A 19,028-nucleotide genomic window follows, 5' to 3' on the forward strand; every position below is an offset into this window, starting at 1 on the left:
TGGTTTTTTTTGTGCATATGAGGGCTTTTTTTTTTTTTTTTTTTTTTTTTTTTTTTTTTTTTTGTGAATACAGTGGAACCTCTGAGGTCCCTTAAGGAAATAACATAAATACTGATAACTTTGTTACTGATTGTTAATGCGAATTAAAAGGTGATGTAACAAAGGCTGCCCTTTTTTCCTTTAGCTGCTGAAGGGAACCTCCAGCAATTCAGCAGCAGATGATTGAAGTGTTCTTAGAGGCTGATATTTAAAAAGGGAGTTTGTAATTTGTTCCGAGCCCTTGAGGCGCTTTATACACAAGGAGCAGGACCTAGAAGTCCATTCGGAAGCCAGTGTAGTGCAGCTAAAACTGGACCCATGTGCTCGCTCTGCCTGGTTCTCGTTAACAACCGAGCAGCAGAGTTTTGAAAAAGTTGTCGTCTCTCTGCGGAGGCCAGTAATAATAAACAATTTGGAAAAATATCTATTAATTCATTTTTTGGGGTGAAAAAGTTTATTTTTTTAACATTGAAACCACTTTTTAATTTTAAAAGATTGTGATTACATCATTTTTTAAAAATTCTTAATTGTTGTCTAAAAAGTTAACTGCTGTAAAAACAATGTAACTGGCGACCAGGAAACAAGTGACAATGGTTGTGGTGGTGCTGGAATCTTACTGAAGCTGCTCCTTCTTAATCAAAAAGAGAGAAAGAAAAAGCAAAACATCGAGAGTCTTTTGACGATCAAAGTTTTTCCTCATCTTTAGAGATGTATGTTTCTCCCTTATTTTGGACCATTCCACTTCAGAGGTTCCACTCTCTGTACGTGTGTGTGTACGTGTGTGTGTGTGTGTGTGTGTGTGCGCGCACGCACGCATGCTATGTTTCATCTCAGGGCTTCAGTGCGGAAAACACAAAATGGTTCCAAACTGTCTCGGCAACATTAGCATAGCAATGTTAGCAACGCAACATTAGCCAAAACATTAGTCAGATGGACGGACGAACTCAGCTGTCCGCTAGTCATGCATGTACAAGAGTATATTTTTCAAATGTTTTGGTCTTTTCCTCATGGCGTGGACCGGCTTCGCTTCCATGTCCCCGACATGCACCGCCTCCCACTGAGCTCCGCCGTTTTGTGGCCTCCTTATTGTTAGTCTTATGAAATTCATCCATTCAGTCACGGCGCTTTCAGAGCTTTTCCCATCTTGTGTTCCAAGCTTCCCATCATTCACCTTAGTTTAATCTGCTGTTCCTTCCCCCCTCCCTGGCCCCCCCTCCATGGCTCAGGATCTCAGTCTGCTACCTCCGCCGGTGGTAAGAGTCTTATCGCCTCCTTATTGTTTGTTAGTTAATTTTTTTTTGTTTTTTTTCCCGCTTTTCTACCCTCCTTCCTGGCACCGCAAGCTCCTTGTCCCCCTCCTCACACCCTGGCCAATGCATGCTGGGGCGCTCGTAGTCATCACTGAGGTTTTCACCGCACTTCTTTTGTTGCACAAATTAGGCTGGGGGCAAAACGGGCTCGGAAAAGCCCAAAAAGACTCCTAAAATTTCCTCAAACACTGGTGTGTGTGATGTGTCCAAATTATTCAGAAATCCACTTGAGAAAAATGAACGCCTCGTTCAACCTGCCCGTAACTGTATCTAATTTCTTAAGGGCCTGTTTGACCTTTGTTGCCAACAAAAATGTCAGCCAAGACACCATGCCCCAATTAGTCGCCGAATGCCTTAAAAATCCACTTGAGAGAAATAAGAAATAACCTCCCTCAAATAGAGTAGTAACTAAATCATTCCTTTCTTAGGGGCCCATTTGAAGTCTGTTGCTAACCAAAACAGCAGCCAAGACACAATGTACCAGTTAGTTGCCCAGTCCCTTGAGAATCCACTCAGGAAAAATAAACGCCTCCCTCAAATAGTTGCCTCGTTCAAACTGGGTGTACCTTTACGCATCTCAGTTCGTAGGTGCCCATTTGAATGCTTTTGCTAACTAAAACAGGAGCCTAGACACCATACCCTAATTATTCGTCGGGTGCCTTATGAATCCATTTGAGAAAAATAAACGCCTCCCTCAAATAGACATTTTGCTCAAACTGGTAGTAACCATCTATCCCATTTTTGTACTCTGTTGCCAACCAAGACAGCAACGTAGGCACCCAAATAAGTTGAAGGAATCCAAGACAAATAAAGGCCTCCCTCAAATAAACACTTGCTCAAACTGTTAGTTAATGTAAGTTTCTCCGTTAATGGTTGCTTGCGTTCACGCTGCTGAGCCCATTTGAACTTTGTTGCTAACAAAAACATCAACACCTACCAAAACCGACTGCGATCTGCTCGCTCCGCAATGTTGTGTTTGTCCGTGGTAACTAAATAAACTCCTCCCTTAATTCTATGTCTCCTTTATCCTCCCTTAGAAAATATACAGGTCTGTCTAGTTTTCCATTAGGCCCAGTTCGTTATTGGTCTGAAAATACGTACAAATAAAGGCCTCCCACCTGCACGATGTCTCACCCATCTGCAGTTGAGTAAAAGAACAACTGTTTGTGGAAAAATGTACACATTTGGTATCCTAGTCCGCACAACCATTGTCTAACACCCGGGAATCTCACTTGTTGATGTTTTTAGCGTAGCTGCGTGCCATTAGCATAAATGTTGTGCGTGTCTGTGGCAAGCGCTCTCATTGGTTTGTTCTCCAGGCGGATGGAAAGTTGGCTTGCACACATGACGTGATGGGCACGTTATTATAAATATTGTTGATTTTTGCTCTCTCTGGTCTGACCTGACGTCCTCTCTTCCCGAAGCGGGAAGCCGCAGCGGCTCCCCCGGCCGCGTGCTGACCACCACCACGCTCAGCACCATGAGCTCGTCGGCCCACCGGGTGTTGCCGGGCGCCGCCGGGGACGGGCGCAGGCGGAGCCGCATCCCCCGTAGCCAGGGGTGCTCCAGAGACTCTTCCCCTACACGCTTGTCTGTTGGTGAGTGCCGGAACACCTGCATTTTGGATTTGTGCATCCCGAAAGTATTCATTGCGCTTCACCTTTTCCACTTTTTTTTCCCCAAAATTATTAAATTCATTTTTTCCTAAAGAATTCTACACGTAACCCATAATGACAAGGTACAAAATGTTTTTGGGAGGTTATTGCAAATGTATTCAAAATCACTAAGAAATCACGTATTCACAGCGTATCCAAAAAGCTCTGATCATCCTTGTTGATATTTCTACAGCTTAATTTGAGTCTACTTGTGATAAATTTGTTTGATTTTACAGTTTATCCAGGAAGTATTCACAACGCTTCAATGATTCCACATTTTTTTATGTTACAGCCTTATTCAAAAATAGAAAAATCTTTTTTTCCCCTCCAAATTCTACACACAACTCATCATGACATCAAATTGGTGCTGTCTTTGCTTAAAGGGATTCGGTGGTCCATGTCATAGAAGGACCTTTTGAGCTAAGATGGCTATCTCCCATGATTTCAAATGTGTCCAAAAATGTCCTTTCTGTGTTTTCACCCCCTGCTGCTCCCCTGTCTGTCCTCCTTTGTCTTCCCACTTGCTGCTTCTCCAGCTCCCTCCAACATTAGTTCCATCTACAACGGCGCCAGCAGAGGAGGTAAGGCTGTTCCCCGGACCGCCGCTAGCTCGCCCCTCAATCTCTACGCTTTGCGATCCTTCCGTCCGTCTATTCGTCGTCCCGACTCCCTCTCTAACGTTATCATCACAATACGGACGCACGATCCTTGCGTCTCCATACTAACAAACGAGCCTTCTCGCGTTACGTCAATTAATGTTCATCCTTGTGATGAAGCCGGCAATTAACCCTGATTGGCTGGACATCAGCTGAGGTGCGATCAAGCATTCCGTCCTCGCCGCCACCCTTTCAATTAATCTCACTTCCTTTGTCCTTGTGTAGCGATGGCGGAAAATGCAGGATGAATACAGTGTTCAATGTGAGCACAGATCAATGACAAATCATTTTATTTTGGGAAAAACTGCAGATGAATCCATTTCACTTGCGCTTCAGGCGACGCCCACGCTTATTTAAAGGCCAGGGTGTGCATGCTAACTTCAATGAGATGCCAAAGAAAGAGAAAAGGCACAAACAAATCTTGCAAAAGAGGAATCTCGTGTGTGGGCTGTTCCCGAGTCGTATCACACGAGACAAAATTATGTTTTTCTTTTTTTACAGTAGTTTTAATTATACAGAATCGCTTCTCTTCATGTTGAAAGTGGCATTTCGCAAGGCTCTATTTTTAGCCTGCGTGCCTTTTCATTTAGATCTATATCCAATGTTTGTATGAAGCATCAAAGACAATTACATCATCATCATCATCATCATCATCACCACCATATTCTCCAGCCAAAAACAGGTGTTCAAAGTGGTGTTTCACAAGGCTCTCTTCTAAGCATCGAGACATGTTCAATATTATCGTAACTATGCAGCAAACTACAAAAACAAAGTCAAAAATACCTTTGTTTGCGTGGGCATGGCGTAAAAGAAGCTCATCTGCATTTGACTTTAACGTGACGTTGACCAGTGTTCACATTCCTTCCTTTATGTCACATTTTCCTCCTCCTTTTCCCTCACATTTACACTCTCTCTCTCTTTGTCTTTCACAACATCCTTCTTCCTTCTCCTCGTCCTTTTGCGACACTCTCAAACCCCCCCGCTCGGCTGGCGTTTTTCCCGTCAGCCCGGGGCAGCCGCATCCCCCGGCCCAGTATGAGTCAGGGCTGCAGCCGAGAGGCCAGCAGGGAAAGCAGCCGGGACACCAGCCCCGTACGCTCCTTCACGCCCCTCGGTGAGTTGCAGTAGCCGGACACCCGTCCCCGTCCCCCCCCCCCCAACACCACCACTGCTCGCCGTCCACCTTTGGAAAGGTTTACAAATTTACAGTAAAACAACCCAAATCCCTTGCATGTTTTTTTCTTTTGCGGGACTTTTCCAATTCCGCTCACGCCCTTAGCATGGAGCAACGCGGGGGGGCTAACTTAAAGTGTGTGTGCCTGTGTGTATTTTTGAATCTGGGTTACAGCCACGCGGAGCTACTCTCGCTCCACGGGAGCTCTCCACACACCCGATGCTTTTGGGGCCGCAGGTGAAGGCTGAGTACTTCTACTTGTTCTCCGTATCGTAACCGACCGACCGACCGACCATCCAGTTGGCCTTGATTTCACATCTTTTTCTTTCCTTTGCTGCACCACTTTTCTGTTTCCTTCTTCTTGCTTCTTTTTATTTATTGTTTTTGCATTTAGGATGCCAGAGCCTTCCAGTGGAATCGCATGTTTCCTTCCCATTATGTTAAAAGCATTGTCAGTTGTGTGCAGGTTAGCAGCGAGTGTTTTTTAAGCTCAAAATGCATGAAAGGTCTTATTCTTTGACAGAAACTTAAAAAACGTAATATTTGGCTGTTAAAAAAAGGTGGCAGTGTTTGCATTTTTTTTTGATGACAAATTCAACCTTCTACTCTAAAGTCAAAACATGAAAAAATAAAACATGATCACCTGCCATACTATACAAGCAAAACATTGGAGCATTTTTCTAAAGAAATGCAGCTCAAATGCGAAGCAGTTCGCAGAAAGAGTGTTAGCACATCGAAATGTTGGTTCGGCGATTCACGTGAAATCGTCATTGTTCACTTCTTGCAGCAAATGTTGAAGTTTGTAAAGAAATTGCAACTCACATGTGAAGCGCTTCTCAGAAACCATACGTATGCAGCTCAATTTTAGTTCCGCAATTTCGAGAAAAGTGAAATATTTGAGCGTTTTTCAAGTCATACAGTAAATGTTAGTTTCATGTTAAACACTTCTCAAACACATTGCTCATAGAACTGAATTTGCAGAATCTATTTTCCAGTTTACAGCATCAATGTTTTGAGTGTTTCGAAAAATGCAACACGGCTTCCACGCTGCTATTGTGAACACAACTGTATTCATCAGTGGACACTGATGCCGTTTTCCTGTTTTCGTTCAGCCAAATTTTGTCCTGAAATGTCATCTAACCAATCACAACATGAACTTCCAGTTTTGTCATGGATGAGTCATCACCCTTTGCATATTTTTGAAGTTTTATCCCAAGCATGCCAGGCCTCCTTTGTTCGTTTCTCCTCACATTTTCCCTCACATCCGTCGCGTCTGCTTCCAAACTGCAGGCTCCAGTTTCGGCATGGGTCAGTCCAGCCGCCTGTCCTCCTCGGTCAGCGCCATGAGGGTTCTCAACACCGGCTCGGACGTGGAAGAGGCACTAGCGGACGCCTTGGTATGAAAAGCATAAGCGTGCGTGTGTATGCGTGCGCGTGTGTAAACTAACCCTGCTTCTACCTCTTGTTTAATGCTGTCAGCTGTTGGGAGACATGCGATCTAAGGTCAGCCTCTTTTTCCCTGCCTTGTACCTTTAGTCTTGTCTTGCCTTGTTGTGTGTGTGTGTGTGTGTGTGTGCGTTTAGTACTCAGAAGACCACCACCCGTGTATTTCCACCAAAAGTGGCTCATTGGTATTTATCACCACCCTGAGGTCACAGACAGAGCTCATATTTCAGGAGAAAAGACCTGAAAATAGCTGCAATGTGCCTCCAATCCAGTAGGGGAGCAGTACAAAGAAATCTGAAGCCATCAAAGCAACATTTGTGGCAATTGTGTTTTAATGGAGAAATCATCAGAAGTTACTATTACTTATGCACAAAATATGACATTCAGTCATTCGCAGGAAAGCAAATTTTCGCAGATGTTTACTTTAGATGTTTTAGTTTGTAATAAGTCATGCAACAGATATGTGAAGCAGTTCTCAAAAAGAGTGCTTATACAGCTTAATGTTAGTTCAGTGATTCACAGGTTAGCAATATTTTTGAACATAATTCCATGTATTCGATGAATAGCTGACTTTTTAAAGGCAAATGCAAAACATGCAAAGTAAATCCAAAAAAATAATAAATTACCCGCCTCTCTTTCCTCTCTGTTGTTTTGCTTCTCTCGCAGAAGAAGCCGGCGCGGCGGCGGTACGAGAACTACAGCATGTACTCTGACGACGACGCCAACAGCGACGCGTCTAGCGCCTGCTCGGAGAGATCCTACAGCTCCCGGAACGGGGGCGCCATACCCACATACATGAGGCAGACCGAAGACGTGGCCGAGGTTAGGCCGTCAGTTGGTGTGTGTGTGTATGAATTAGGGATGCGCAGATACCACTTTTTCATACGGAGTACCGGTACTTGCGTTTGGGGGTCGGGAAACTCTGTGCTTGTCCGACGGCCCGCTGCCGGCCTCGCGAGCGCCGTTCATCATCCGTTTTGCAGAGCATCATTTGCAGTCGGCTTTGGTGTTGTCGTCCGTGTTTACATGAACTTATCTCCACTTGACCGGGAGGAAATGGTTTCTCTCTCTGTGTCTGTCTGTGTTTGTGACGGAAGAAGTTTCAACCTCCACCAAGGCAAAGTCAATAAGTAAAGTGTGTCTGATGTTTGTGGACTCTCCAGGTGCTGAACCGCTGCGCCAGTGCCAACTGGTCCGAAAGGAAGGAGGGTCTACTGGGTCTCCAGGCCCTTCTGAAGAACCAGCGCACCCTCAGGTGGGTCGGCCGTCGTGGCATCAGACCCGTGTGTCTCAGAACCACCTCAACGATCCTTGAATGCTGCCTTCTTTTTGTATATATTTTTTTTATTATTATTATTACATTCCGCAGCCGTGTGGAGTTGAAGAGGCTGTGCGAGATCTTCACCCGCATGTTTGCCGACCCTCATAGCAAGGTACGGTTTGCATGCACGGTGTCCACGTCTCACGCACGCACGCACTCACTCGCTCGCTATAATTGCACAAATCCATCATTTTATTTCCCGCCATTCCTCACTGTACCGGATTCTGCCTCCCCCCAAAAAACGAGGACAGAGTCACACCAGCACCTCCTTCCTGTTATTGAACGGCAAAATTTACAACAGGTGTATGAAGCGTCAAACAGGAAGTGGCCAATGAGCTTAAGAGTGTCATCGGCGAATTGCAACAGAGAGAGAGAGACTGGAAGAGTCACAGGTATAAAAGAGTCCATTTTCATGGATCATACAGCTGTTTGGAATTTTGCTATTCAGCTCCTTGTTAGAGAGCAACAAGTTGTGCAAAAAGTACCGAAACAACAGAACTGTTGGACATTCAAAGGTCAAATAAAGTTCCCCTGTAAAGGTTGTAGTGCATTTTAAGGTCATCCTGAAATTTCACCCCAAAGCCCGGCACAGTGGTGACTCAACATCTTGAGTCCTCTTTTTTGAAGAATTGTTGACTATCTGCCAAACTGCAGCCTGTTGTCAAGTGAGTTGAGTCACTGCCACCGTACTGCGCTTGTATCTCAAATTTCTGCTCGCAAGTCAAAGCAAAAAAGCGGCCGAACGACGGCTCGTATCTCAAAACCCATAAGTCGCTTCTTGCCTATCTTGAGGCACAACTGCGTTCCTTTTTGTGAGGAGTGTATGTACTGTGTAATGAAAAGAAAACAGCAGGAAAAGTTTTATCCCCCCCCATTTTAATGTTTTTTTTTTTTTTTATTTTTTTTACATGTCTAGAATCTTGATTTTGAGAGCTTTAAATTTGAGGTCAATTTGACCTGCAGCCGAAACCGGAGGTTTATTCCCCAAAGATGCATGACGCGCACATAAACACACACAAAGGCATGCAGAATTTTCTAACGGCATGCCACGCCCGAGTGTGCGTGTGACCTCACTGGATGGACCGTCTTTGGCCGCGTTGGCTTCTTCTACTTCCTCACCCAGAAGTTCAGACAACTAGTCGGGCTGCCATCTTTTATTTTTATTTATATTTATTTATTTCTTTTTAACCAACTGCACTGCGCTCCATCTAACCCGCATGGGACCCTCTTCCCTCCCTTCCCTCCCTTTTTCCGTTGATTTTTTTGACCTTTTGATGATTTCAATGAATTTCAGCGAGACTCCGGCAGGGTGTACGGCACGGCAGAATCCGGTATAAGCTCGGCCTCCTTCAAGGTACCGCATCCCATCCCGTCCCGTCCACCTCATTCCCCTTTTTTTTTTTTTTTTGTGGTTCCTTCTTGCATCTCTTCCACGCAAAACGTCACATGTCCGGACATTTGACTCCATAAAGTGTTCATTTTTTGTTGTTGTTGTAATGTAACCAGTGTGTCTTATTCTGTTTCCCCTCCATGCTACTGCTGCTCCCCCCTGGAACTCCACAGAGAGTAAGTGTGCCTGTTGTTCAGATGAAATGCTAACCCATTGCTAAGGTGACAACCTTTCCTCCCTGAAAGATGCATTGTTCCCTGTCGTCAAAGTATCTCTTCGGGCTGTTGTTGAATGGGAGCGTGGCCGATGGATTGTAACGCGACACTCCTCTAAAGTCACTTCCTAACGACTCTGAGCACAAAGAACGGATTTGTGTACACGGTAGAATACCCACGGCGTTGCGGCAACCGGAGCGCCTAAAATACGCCACTCGGTGGTGTGATGCCGCCCGCGGTGTCCCGTGGTGGTCGTTTGATTATGACGCGAAGCTTATCGGATGATGGCAGCTAAGGCCCGCCGCACGCTGAGCGGCGTTGCGTGGGGTTCGGCAACTATATTTCAAATTTCATAAAATTTCACTTGAATTTCTCTGTAGATGCTGCTGTTTTGGTTAACGAGTGGGTTCCAAATGCTAGACTAGTCTAGTTATACTTGAGCCTTATTTTTCTAATGGACAAAAGTTTATCACTTCCCTCAAGTGGACGCCTACGTGATGGAAGGTGTCTGTTTGATACCCGACGCCATCTAGTGACGTTTTAAACTTCAGGTCAATTTGAGCACCCTTTGCACTGTAAAAATAAATGCAAAACTCGTACGCGTACAAGTAGAACAAGGCCAGCAGTAGACGCTTCATCAATGACGCTGTCGCCATGTGACGTGTGATTTCATATACACAACATGCACTAGGACTTGAATTCCTTGGTAGGTGCTGCTGTTTTGGTTAGCAAGGGAGTTCAATTGGCAATTAGGGCCACTGTACTGGAGTAATCACAGGTGCTACTTGTTTTCATGATTGGGGGGGTGGGGGAGGCGGCTGTAATTTGAGGAAATACATTTTATAAGATGACAGCCTGTAACTGTGTTGTTTTTGCGTGCGTTGTCAGGTGTTCAGCATGTTCCTGGAGACTTTGGTGGACTTCATCATGGTCCACAAGGACGACCTTCAGGACTGGCTGTTCGTGCTGCTCACGCAGCTGCTGAAGAAGATGGGCGCCGACCTGCTGGGCTCGGTGCAAGCCAAGGTCCAGAGGGCGCTGGACGTGACGCGGTCAGTGGAGAAAGCGCGCTTACATCAACGCACCCACGCACGCGCGCGCGCACTTTGGCACCACCGTGCTTGTTTTAAGGCGTCTTATCCCTGCAGCGAGTCCTTCCCCAACGACCTCCAGTTTACCATCCTCATGAGGTTCACCGTGGACCAAACGCAGACACCCAACCTTAAGGTAACCACTACGAGGTCTGTGTGTGTTTGTGTTTGTGTCGAAACAAGAGCGTGTAGCCGGAAGGGACGGCGGGCTAGCGGTAACCATGGTAACAGTTGTCGCAAGCGCTCTTTCTCAACAGTTCTTCTTGCTGTCACTCCTTCACCGTTATGCCCCCACATCCTTTGACGCTAACATATCTAAAAATAAACAGTCAAGATAATGTAGTTGCACAAGTGTGCACACCCTCTTGCAACTGGGGATGGGGCTGTGTTCAGAATTAACCAATCAAATTCAAACCCATGTTAAATGGGGAGTCAGCACACACCTGCCACCATTTAAAGTGCCTCTGATCAAGTTCAGATGTTCTAGTAGGCTTTTCCTGACAATGTTTTGCTTACTTTGACTTTGTTGTACTTAGTCACTTGGTAGCAGTTTGTTACAGTTATTCCTTGAGTTCCAGATACGTAATTAAAGTTAATTTGCTAAAGTGACTTGATGATAAATGGATGATGTGGCACAAAAAGCTGGCAATTGAACAAGTGCGTGTTGACTTTTTATATCCACTCGACGGTGAACCAATTTCACACTACCTGTCAAAGCTAGTTATTTTGGTAGCGACCCAAACGGGGCTGCTTGGTGGAAACACGGCTTTTCTCCGCATCCTCCTCTGCCAATCTGCTCCTTCCCTCCCTCTGCCCCCCCCCCCATCTTTGTCACACTCCGCTGACTTGACGCCGTGCTTCTCCTCTCTCTCTCTGAAGCCTGTGCGGAGCTCATGTTGCGGGCGAGGCGGGGGAGGGTCCGGGGTAAAATTGTTCCCCCCCAGGGCGCGGCGCCACGCCTGCTCGCTAGACGAGCAGGCCGCCGCCTGGAGACGCTCCTGCCAGGTCAGTGCGCTCCTGGGGGGAGCAACAGTGTGCCGCGCTAAAGTCATTAAGGAGGAAATTGCCGTGTTCCCAGTGCACTTAAGGAACGTGAATTTCGTTCGGCATGTCTATCACGAGTAGACCCGCAAAAAAGTCCCATGACGAAAAAGACGGAAAATGTGCCATTTTGGCTGAAACCGTCCATTTTCAGTCATTTTTGCCTATTTTCAGGGGTCCTTCAAAGACAAACTCGTACTAGATTTGATGTCCGATTGCTACCAAGTTTGAATCACATAAACTTTATAAATTCAGTGGTGTCTTGAGATACAAGTGACCTGACTAGAGTTTTTCAAGATATGAGCCATTGTTCAAATGTTTTTTATTTAGCTGACTTTTTTTTTTTTTTTTTTTTTTTTTAATTTAAGGGACGAGCGCTGCATGGTGGCAGAAAACTCAACTCACTTCACAACAAGCTGCAGTTTGTGCAGAGTGAAGAGTTCTTCAAAAAAGAACCTTCAAGCTTTATTGCAACTCCCAGTTGAAGTTTGTTCTAAAATTCAAACATAAAACAAAAGGAGCTACACTTGTATGTTTAACCAAACTACATAGCTTTGTCTTAATGCTAACACATAATGGAAAATGGGTGTTATAACCCTTTAAGCAACGTATATTTGAAGACAATCGACGGCGCAACACATGTAGACAGATATAACAATACTCCCAGGCGTGCATTCTTTATCCTCTGCGCAGAACGACTAATATTACTATGGTTTACTTAGGAGCAGAGACCATCTCCGTGTAGACTATATCTGTAGGTCTGTATTTTATTGCCCTCGGGTGGCCAAGGCGCACACACTCAACTCAACTTTATTTATCGAGCACTTTAAAAACAACCACACCAGGAGCAGCACAGTGTCCATTGAATTGAAGGAAAAATGTGAGCTTTTTTTTTCTTTTTCTATTTAATGATGTTTTTATGTACAATATGACAGAGTGCTATTTTCCTTATTCAAAAACACACTACAAACATTTTGTCGTTGTTGCTGGAACGGATTAATGGCATTTACATTCATTTCAATGGAGAAAGACGATTTGGCATAAAAGACTTGTATTTCAAGGCACCAGTGTAGATGCAAAATTTGGAGGGATTTGAATTTTGGTCATTGCAGGCGCAGCACGGTGGCAAAGTTGACTTGCCGTAAAACACCAAACGAGCTCAACTCTGAGTTTGATTTCCTTCAAAGTGATTTTCAGACCAGCTGGTGATGCAAACGTGCTGCGGTTGAACATTTTTCATGTCGAACAGCGGCTCGTCCCAAGCTAAACGTTTGTGTCACTGTCGCGTGTGGCGGCAGGTGAAGGTGGCCATTCTGCGGTACATCGAGACTCTGACGCTGCAGATGGAAGCTCCCGACTTCGTCAACTCCAGCGAGACTCGGCTGGCCGTCTCGCGCATCATCACCTGGACCACCGACCCCAAGAGCTCGGACGTCAGAAAGGTGCGCGGGACTCTGCGGGTCCGTTCCCGGGAAGTTTTGCGGTTACGGCCGACGTCACTCCTGTTGCGTTCTGTGGCGTCGCAGGCGGCACAGGCGGTGCTGATCGCCCTCTTCCAGCTCAACACGCCCGAGTTCACCATGCTGCTGGCAGCGCTGCCCAAGACCTTCCAGGACGGAGCCACTAAGCTGCTCCAGAACCACCTGAAGAACACGGGAAACGCAGCCCAGGTGACGCGCCGCACATTCCCTCGCCCGCCCGAACCAAAGATTGATCTCGTTATCTCCCCCAGGCGACGATAGGCAGCCCCCTGACCCGACACACCCCCCGCTCTCCTGCCAGTTGGTCCAGCCCGGTGACGTCCCCCACCAACACCTCGCAGAACACCCCCTCACCATGGTAACGCACGCGTCCGCCACAGCTGCTGGAAAATATAGCCACTTTTATTTATATTGATTTATTATTATTAGTTATATTATGTTTATTTATATTTTTGTTGTATTTTTAAATATAGCCATTCCTTTGATTGCTTTACTTGATTTGATTTTATGAAATGATTCACTTCAATATAATTTCATTTTTAATGAAAGAAATGAATTGTCTAATATATAATGATACATAATTGAATTGAATTGTGATCATTTGAAATCGATGAAATTAAATATTTTTGTTGTTGAATATATTAAATTTCATTCAAATCTATCAATGAAATTATCATTGAATTATAATCAATTCATATTGACAATTAATCTTACAGTAATGTAATGTATATAGTAAATTATTTGGAATTTCATATTACAACATTATAATGAATGAATTAAATAGGATTTAAGTTGTGATTGAAACACAAACAATTGGGTGGAAAGAATATTTTGTTTGTGCCCCCACGAGTCGAAACACGGTGCCGATCAATATTGCCTTCATGGAATAAGAATTCAACGGATAAATGTGTGAATTATCAGCAGTCCCGGGGGGCAGCCATGTTATGCAGCATCGCCCTCTGCTGTCTGCTGCTAAAATGAACCTCGTAAGTCCCCTCGCGAACGTCACCTGACCAGACCCGGCCGCAAATCAGGATCGCGGGAGCCCGTGTAATCTGCGATAACTAGCAGAACTAGGGGTCAGTTTCAACCCAAACTTGCAAGAATATTAGTCGCGATCAATAATTCTTTGCGTCTATTTCGAATTATTGCATTCAATTTGAAACTTGACAAATCAGATTCAAATGCGTTACTTTGCCTTTGCGCAAATAAAGCATTATCCACCATCCGGCCGTCATGGTTTTGTTCGTCATTCAGACCTTTATTGGTTTCTTTATTCTCGTCTTTGCATGTCTACGTCACAGCTTCTGGATTGTCTTCTCTTGCGGTTTGCAGTGCATTCGACTACGACACGGAGAACATGAACTCGGAGGACATCTACAGCTCTCTGAAGGGCGTCACCGAGGCCATTCAGAACTTCAGCGTGCGCAGCCAAGAGGACATGAACGACCAGCTCCAGGAGGGCGGCAGCGGCGGCGTGGACGGCCGAGCGCCGGAGCCCGCCGACGGCGGGCGCACGGCTCTGGACAACAAGACCTCCCTCCTCAACACGCCCCTGCTCTCCTCCAGTCCCCGGGGTGCCCGCAAGCTCTTTTCGGACTCTCCGTACAAACCCGGCCGCAAAGACGGCAGCGTGGACGACTCGGAGCGGCTCCCGGATGGTAAAGAGGACAAAAAGGACACTCGCTTGTACCGCTTTCAGGGTGTTTTCCTGGCAGAGGCGGTACCATTCTGATTCGCAAAAGTTGTCTGCAGCACGAACCTTGTTTCTGGTACAGCCCCGCCCGCTTTCTTCACGTCTCCGTTTTGCGTGTCGGCAGAAGGCAACCTGGACCAGTCGGAGGTGATGGGCGAGCTGCTGAAGGAGCTGTCCAATCACAACGAGCGCGTGGAAGAGCGCAAGGCGGCCCTCGGCGAGCTGCTCAAGCTCATCCACGACAACACGCTGCAGGTGTGGGACGAGCATTTCAAGACCATCCTGCTGCTGCTGCTGGAGACCATGGGCGACAGAGAGGTAGCTACGCACCAAAGCAACACGGCAAGCGCGTGGCGGGCCAACAATTTGACAAATATGTGCGGCTACGGTGTATTTTTAAAAATAAATAAAAAATTAAAAAATAAAAAATTTTACTTTGAATTTTAAAAAAAAAATAGAAGCAAAATTAATATTGTCTTTTTTTTTAAATATAATTTCGAATAATGTCATGTATTAAAATACGTCAATTAAACATTGATTGATTTATTTATTTTCTTTTGGAAGTATAAAGTGTTACACATTTTTTGCAGGAGTGTGGCATATAAAAAAAAATATAAATTTTATTAGAATTTTAAGAAATTATATTCAATAAATTTGTTTTTAACTCAAGTAACTTAATGTTAACTTGGAATGGAGTTATGATTAATTATTATATACTTTTAAGTACTCCCGTTCAATTTGTATTCAATTGTAATAATTTAGTACATTAAAGAGGTTGTAGTTTTAATTTCTAATATCATACAGAACATTTATTGTAATTATTTAAATGTAAACAATTAATTTTCATAATTTAATAAAATGCAATTGAGTCATTGTTAATGCGTCATTATGTAATGTAGTCATTACAATGAAAAACAAAGTATTGTTTACCGTTAATAACTTGATAAATTAAATTTGTTTGAAATTAAATAATACATTAGACGTTGCTCTCAAAAGGGAGATATGAGTAAATGGAAAAGACATTGAACCTGAATTATAAATGTATTATTTCCGACAAAATTCACAAATTTTCTCACAAAATGAAAATATTGAGGGAGCCAATATGGCCCACTTCTAACGGTCATAATTGATGAATATGAGGTCTTAACACCAATGAAAAATAACTTTCTGTCATTTCCCTGAGAATATGGCTAACCGATTAGCGACGCGATGCTAACGTCTTTTTTTTTTTTTTTTTCCCCCAACGCAGCACGTGATCCGAACGCTGGCTCTGCGGGTCCTGCGGGAGATTCTCAGCAAGCAGCCTTGGAGGTTTAAAAACTATGCAGAGTTGACCATCATGAAGGCCCTGGAGGCGCACAAGGACCCCCACAAGGAGGTATACACACACACAATTCATGGAATTAAATGATTTTAAAAAACTGTACAGTATAAAGTCAACCCCCATTTATTGCCGGGCATGCGTTGTGGACCCACCTGCGATGGGTATAAATCCGCAAGAGACCTTTAGAAAGATGCGTGTGTGTGTACTTTTACCCCTCCCACACAACACATTTCCATGTGTAAATAAGCGGTTTAGAAATTGGACGGATGGATGGATTTTTTTAAAAACCCAATTATTTTTTTTTTTTTAAGTATTTCTTAGCGCCTGTTCTCACTCACTGTCAAGAAATGGGAGACGACAGTAACGTATAACATCGTTTTGAGGAAATGAAAAGAAGACCCGCTCACACAGTTCTCCAAATAAGAGTCCAAGTGTGCTTGCTTTAAGCCATATATTTGGCACGCCCAGTTTAGGTTTTTCTGTAAAACAAGAGAATTAAACATTGTATATTTAAACACAAATGTTCAACCAAGCTATATAATTTCATCTCACGAATGTCAGTTAGCTTAATGCTTATATATAAAATGGGAAATTCCAGACGGGCTAATGGAAATTAGCATAGATGTTACTTTTACATAGGCATTATATATTATTCTCTCTGTGGGAACAACTATTTCCTGAGATTATTTGGGGACCTTGTCTTCCTCTTTGTCTTGCTCTTAATTAGGCTGCAACTCTTCCAGTAGAGCTCAGTGCTGCTCGTTATGTTGTGGCACAACGTGGTACTACACTAAAGGCGTGGCTATATACTGGGAGGGGGGAGGGGGGTTGGAACTATTAAAAAAAAATCTGTAATATACGATCGATGACGTTTAGAATTTGTGTGCGTTGGCCACAGGTGGTACGGGCGGCCGAGGAGACGGCGGCCATGTTGGCGCTGTCCATCAGCCCGGAGCAGTGCATCAAGGTGCTGTGTCCCATCATCCAGTCGGCCGACTACCCCATCAATCTGGCCGCCATCAAGATGCAGACCAAGGTGGTGGAGAGGATCCCCCGCGACGGCCTCGGCGGGCTCCTGCCCGAGATCGTGCCGGGGCTCATACAGGTGACGGGAGAATGTCCGAATTTTACAACAACAACAAAAATGGAGCCTGATAACGACGGGTTTTTCTGTGCGGTCACCAGGGTTACGACAACTCTGAGAGCAGCGTGAGGAAAGCCTGCGTCTTCTGCTTGGTGGCCATCTACGCCGTCATCGGCGAGGACCTCAAGCCGCACCTCAGCCAGCTGTCCAGCAGCAAGGTGAGACGGAATAAGGAAGTAGAAACCCACCGAAGGAAAAGCAGTAACACTGCTTATCGTGGTTTAATGGTAGACGACACTCCAATGGGAAACCTACCAAAATAAAAGCAGTTACTGACCAGTCCCAAGCGCGCCAAAGCGCAAAAACCTGGTCTGAGTACCATCATGTCACCAACAGAAATTTCAAGAAGCAACCTACCAAAATAAAAGCATAATAGCCCTAAACATGACTACACCAGTCACAGATCCAAATCTAGAGTATTTTGTTCGCAAAAAGCTTGGCGGAGAATCAAGCCACCAAATGTCAAGCCAGATTTCTTTGTAGCCCTTCGTCACAAAAAGAGTCTCAAAGGGCTTCACAGGATGAGGACAAAAGGATGCGGAAGTAGAAACCTTGTCAAATAAAACAAGTTACAGCACTGATGAGAAAATGACACTCAAATGACATTCACAGATGCTACGAATCACAGACGTTTTGTTGTCGTTCGTGTGTTTCAGCTGAAGCTGCTGAACCTGTACATCAAGCGCGCCCAGTCGGGCTCCAGCGGGAGCGAGCTGCCGTCGGACGGCCTATAGGGGAACCGGCGCCCTCTTGTGGCTTGTTGGGGAACACGCCCGTCACTCATGAAGAAAATGTCCGTCCTTTCCCGCCTCCTCATTGGCTCAAAGGATTCATGACCCCGCCCCCTAGCTCACTGGGATCATCTCTTGACGTTCATTTTTATGTTATGAAGATTATAATTTAGTCCCAAAGGTGCTGACCACCACAAAAGATAACAAAAAGTCATAAGCGGTACACAAGCAGACGGGCTTGGCTATGCATGACTCGCCATTTTAATTTGATTTTTTTAGGTTCTTTTATCCGAGTCCTAAAAAATGTCCATCTTTTTTTTTTTTTTTTTTGCTTTTTTTTTTATTTTACAAATGTGGAAACAATGTCCGCCCCTTTCAGAATGACGACGTAGTGGATATGTATCTTATATATTAAAAAAATAAATAAATATCCCGAATAGTTCCTCATGGGGGTCTGCACATTTTTTTATTTTTCACCTTTTTCCCCCCCCGCCTCACTCTCTTTACACTTGTAGATTATTTGTATTCTTTTACAGAATCCAACCTGTCACATCGGCTTCTTTCTTTCGTACCATGTAACCTTGTAGTTTGTCCATTGTTGTCTTATTTCACCCCCCACCCCACCCCCGTCCTGTGTATTTCAAAAGCCGTGCTTACAGTACAATAAAGAACATGTACAGATCATCGTCGTTTTGTTCAGTTCTACTGCAGCAAATTAATATAGATGTGAATTCATTACATATTAACCCTCTGTGCTTTTCTTACTAACAATGTTCATGGGTCAATTGGACCTCCTGTACATTCAATCATCCACAAATATTTGAAAGAAACAAAACAATTGCAATTTATTTATTTTTTTTTAAATAAAGCAAAGGGGAAGAAGCCCAGCACAAGAAGCTTGATTACATTTTTTTTTTTTTTTTTTTTTTTTCCTGGCATTTCAAACTAAAACATTCAATTTGACATGTGACATGACAAGAGGTTTATTTTTTTTTATTTTTGTATAAGTCCAATGTAATATATTTTTCAAATACATTTTTAAAAGATTAGAATTGGGGATATAATTAGATAATGTAAATATGCATATTTATTTTATAGAAAAAGAAGAAATGTATTCCTGATATTTAAAATCCATCCATCTGTTCTCTACACCGCTTCTACTGTTCAGGGTCGCGGGGTTACTTCAGGCAAAATTTTGGCCACACATAGAGACAGACAACCATTCAAACTGACATTCACACTGTCACTGAGTGGGAACTGAATCCATGCTACCTGCACTGAAGTCAGGTGAATGTACTACTACTACACCATCAG

General features: G+C 44.3%; 1 protein-coding gene across 1 annotated transcript in view; it reads left to right on the top strand.

Annotated features, from left to right (window-relative positions):
- clasp2 (cytoplasmic linker associated protein 2) overlaps positions 1 to 18,396 on the top strand; it is a 45,452-nt gene extending 27,056 nt beyond the window's left edge. The window contains 23 exon segments of the mRNA XM_061760353.1: positions 1,266 to 1,292; positions 2,774 to 2,947; positions 3,541 to 3,585; positions 4,667 to 4,774; positions 5,009 to 5,071; positions 6,125 to 6,231; positions 6,314 to 6,337; positions 6,947 to 7,102; positions 7,444 to 7,535; positions 7,650 to 7,713; positions 8,896 to 8,955; positions 9,165 to 9,167; positions 10,095 to 10,258; positions 10,355 to 10,433; positions 12,637 to 12,780; positions 12,865 to 13,008; positions 13,071 to 13,177; positions 14,155 to 14,480; positions 14,640 to 14,833; positions 15,765 to 15,893; positions 16,738 to 16,944; positions 17,025 to 17,141; positions 17,640 to 18,396. Coding sequence (XP_061616337.1) covers positions 1,266 to 1,292; positions 2,774 to 2,947; positions 3,541 to 3,585; positions 4,667 to 4,774; positions 5,009 to 5,071; positions 6,125 to 6,231; positions 6,314 to 6,337; positions 6,947 to 7,102; positions 7,444 to 7,535; positions 7,650 to 7,713; positions 8,896 to 8,955; positions 9,165 to 9,167; positions 10,095 to 10,258; positions 10,355 to 10,433; positions 12,637 to 12,780; positions 12,865 to 13,008; positions 13,071 to 13,177; positions 14,155 to 14,480; positions 14,640 to 14,833; positions 15,765 to 15,893; positions 16,738 to 16,944; positions 17,025 to 17,141; positions 17,640 to 17,717 — 2,612 coding nt within the window. The 3' untranslated portion in view covers positions 17,718 to 18,396.
- Positions 18,397 to 19,028: the final 632 nt, after the last annotated feature.

This window comes from Phyllopteryx taeniolatus, chromosome 21, assembly GCF_024500385.1.
Source record: "Phyllopteryx taeniolatus isolate TA_2022b chromosome 21, UOR_Ptae_1.2, whole genome shotgun sequence".
In the NCBI taxonomy this organism is placed as follows: domain Eukaryota; kingdom Metazoa; phylum Chordata; class Actinopteri; order Syngnathiformes; family Syngnathidae; genus Phyllopteryx; species Phyllopteryx taeniolatus.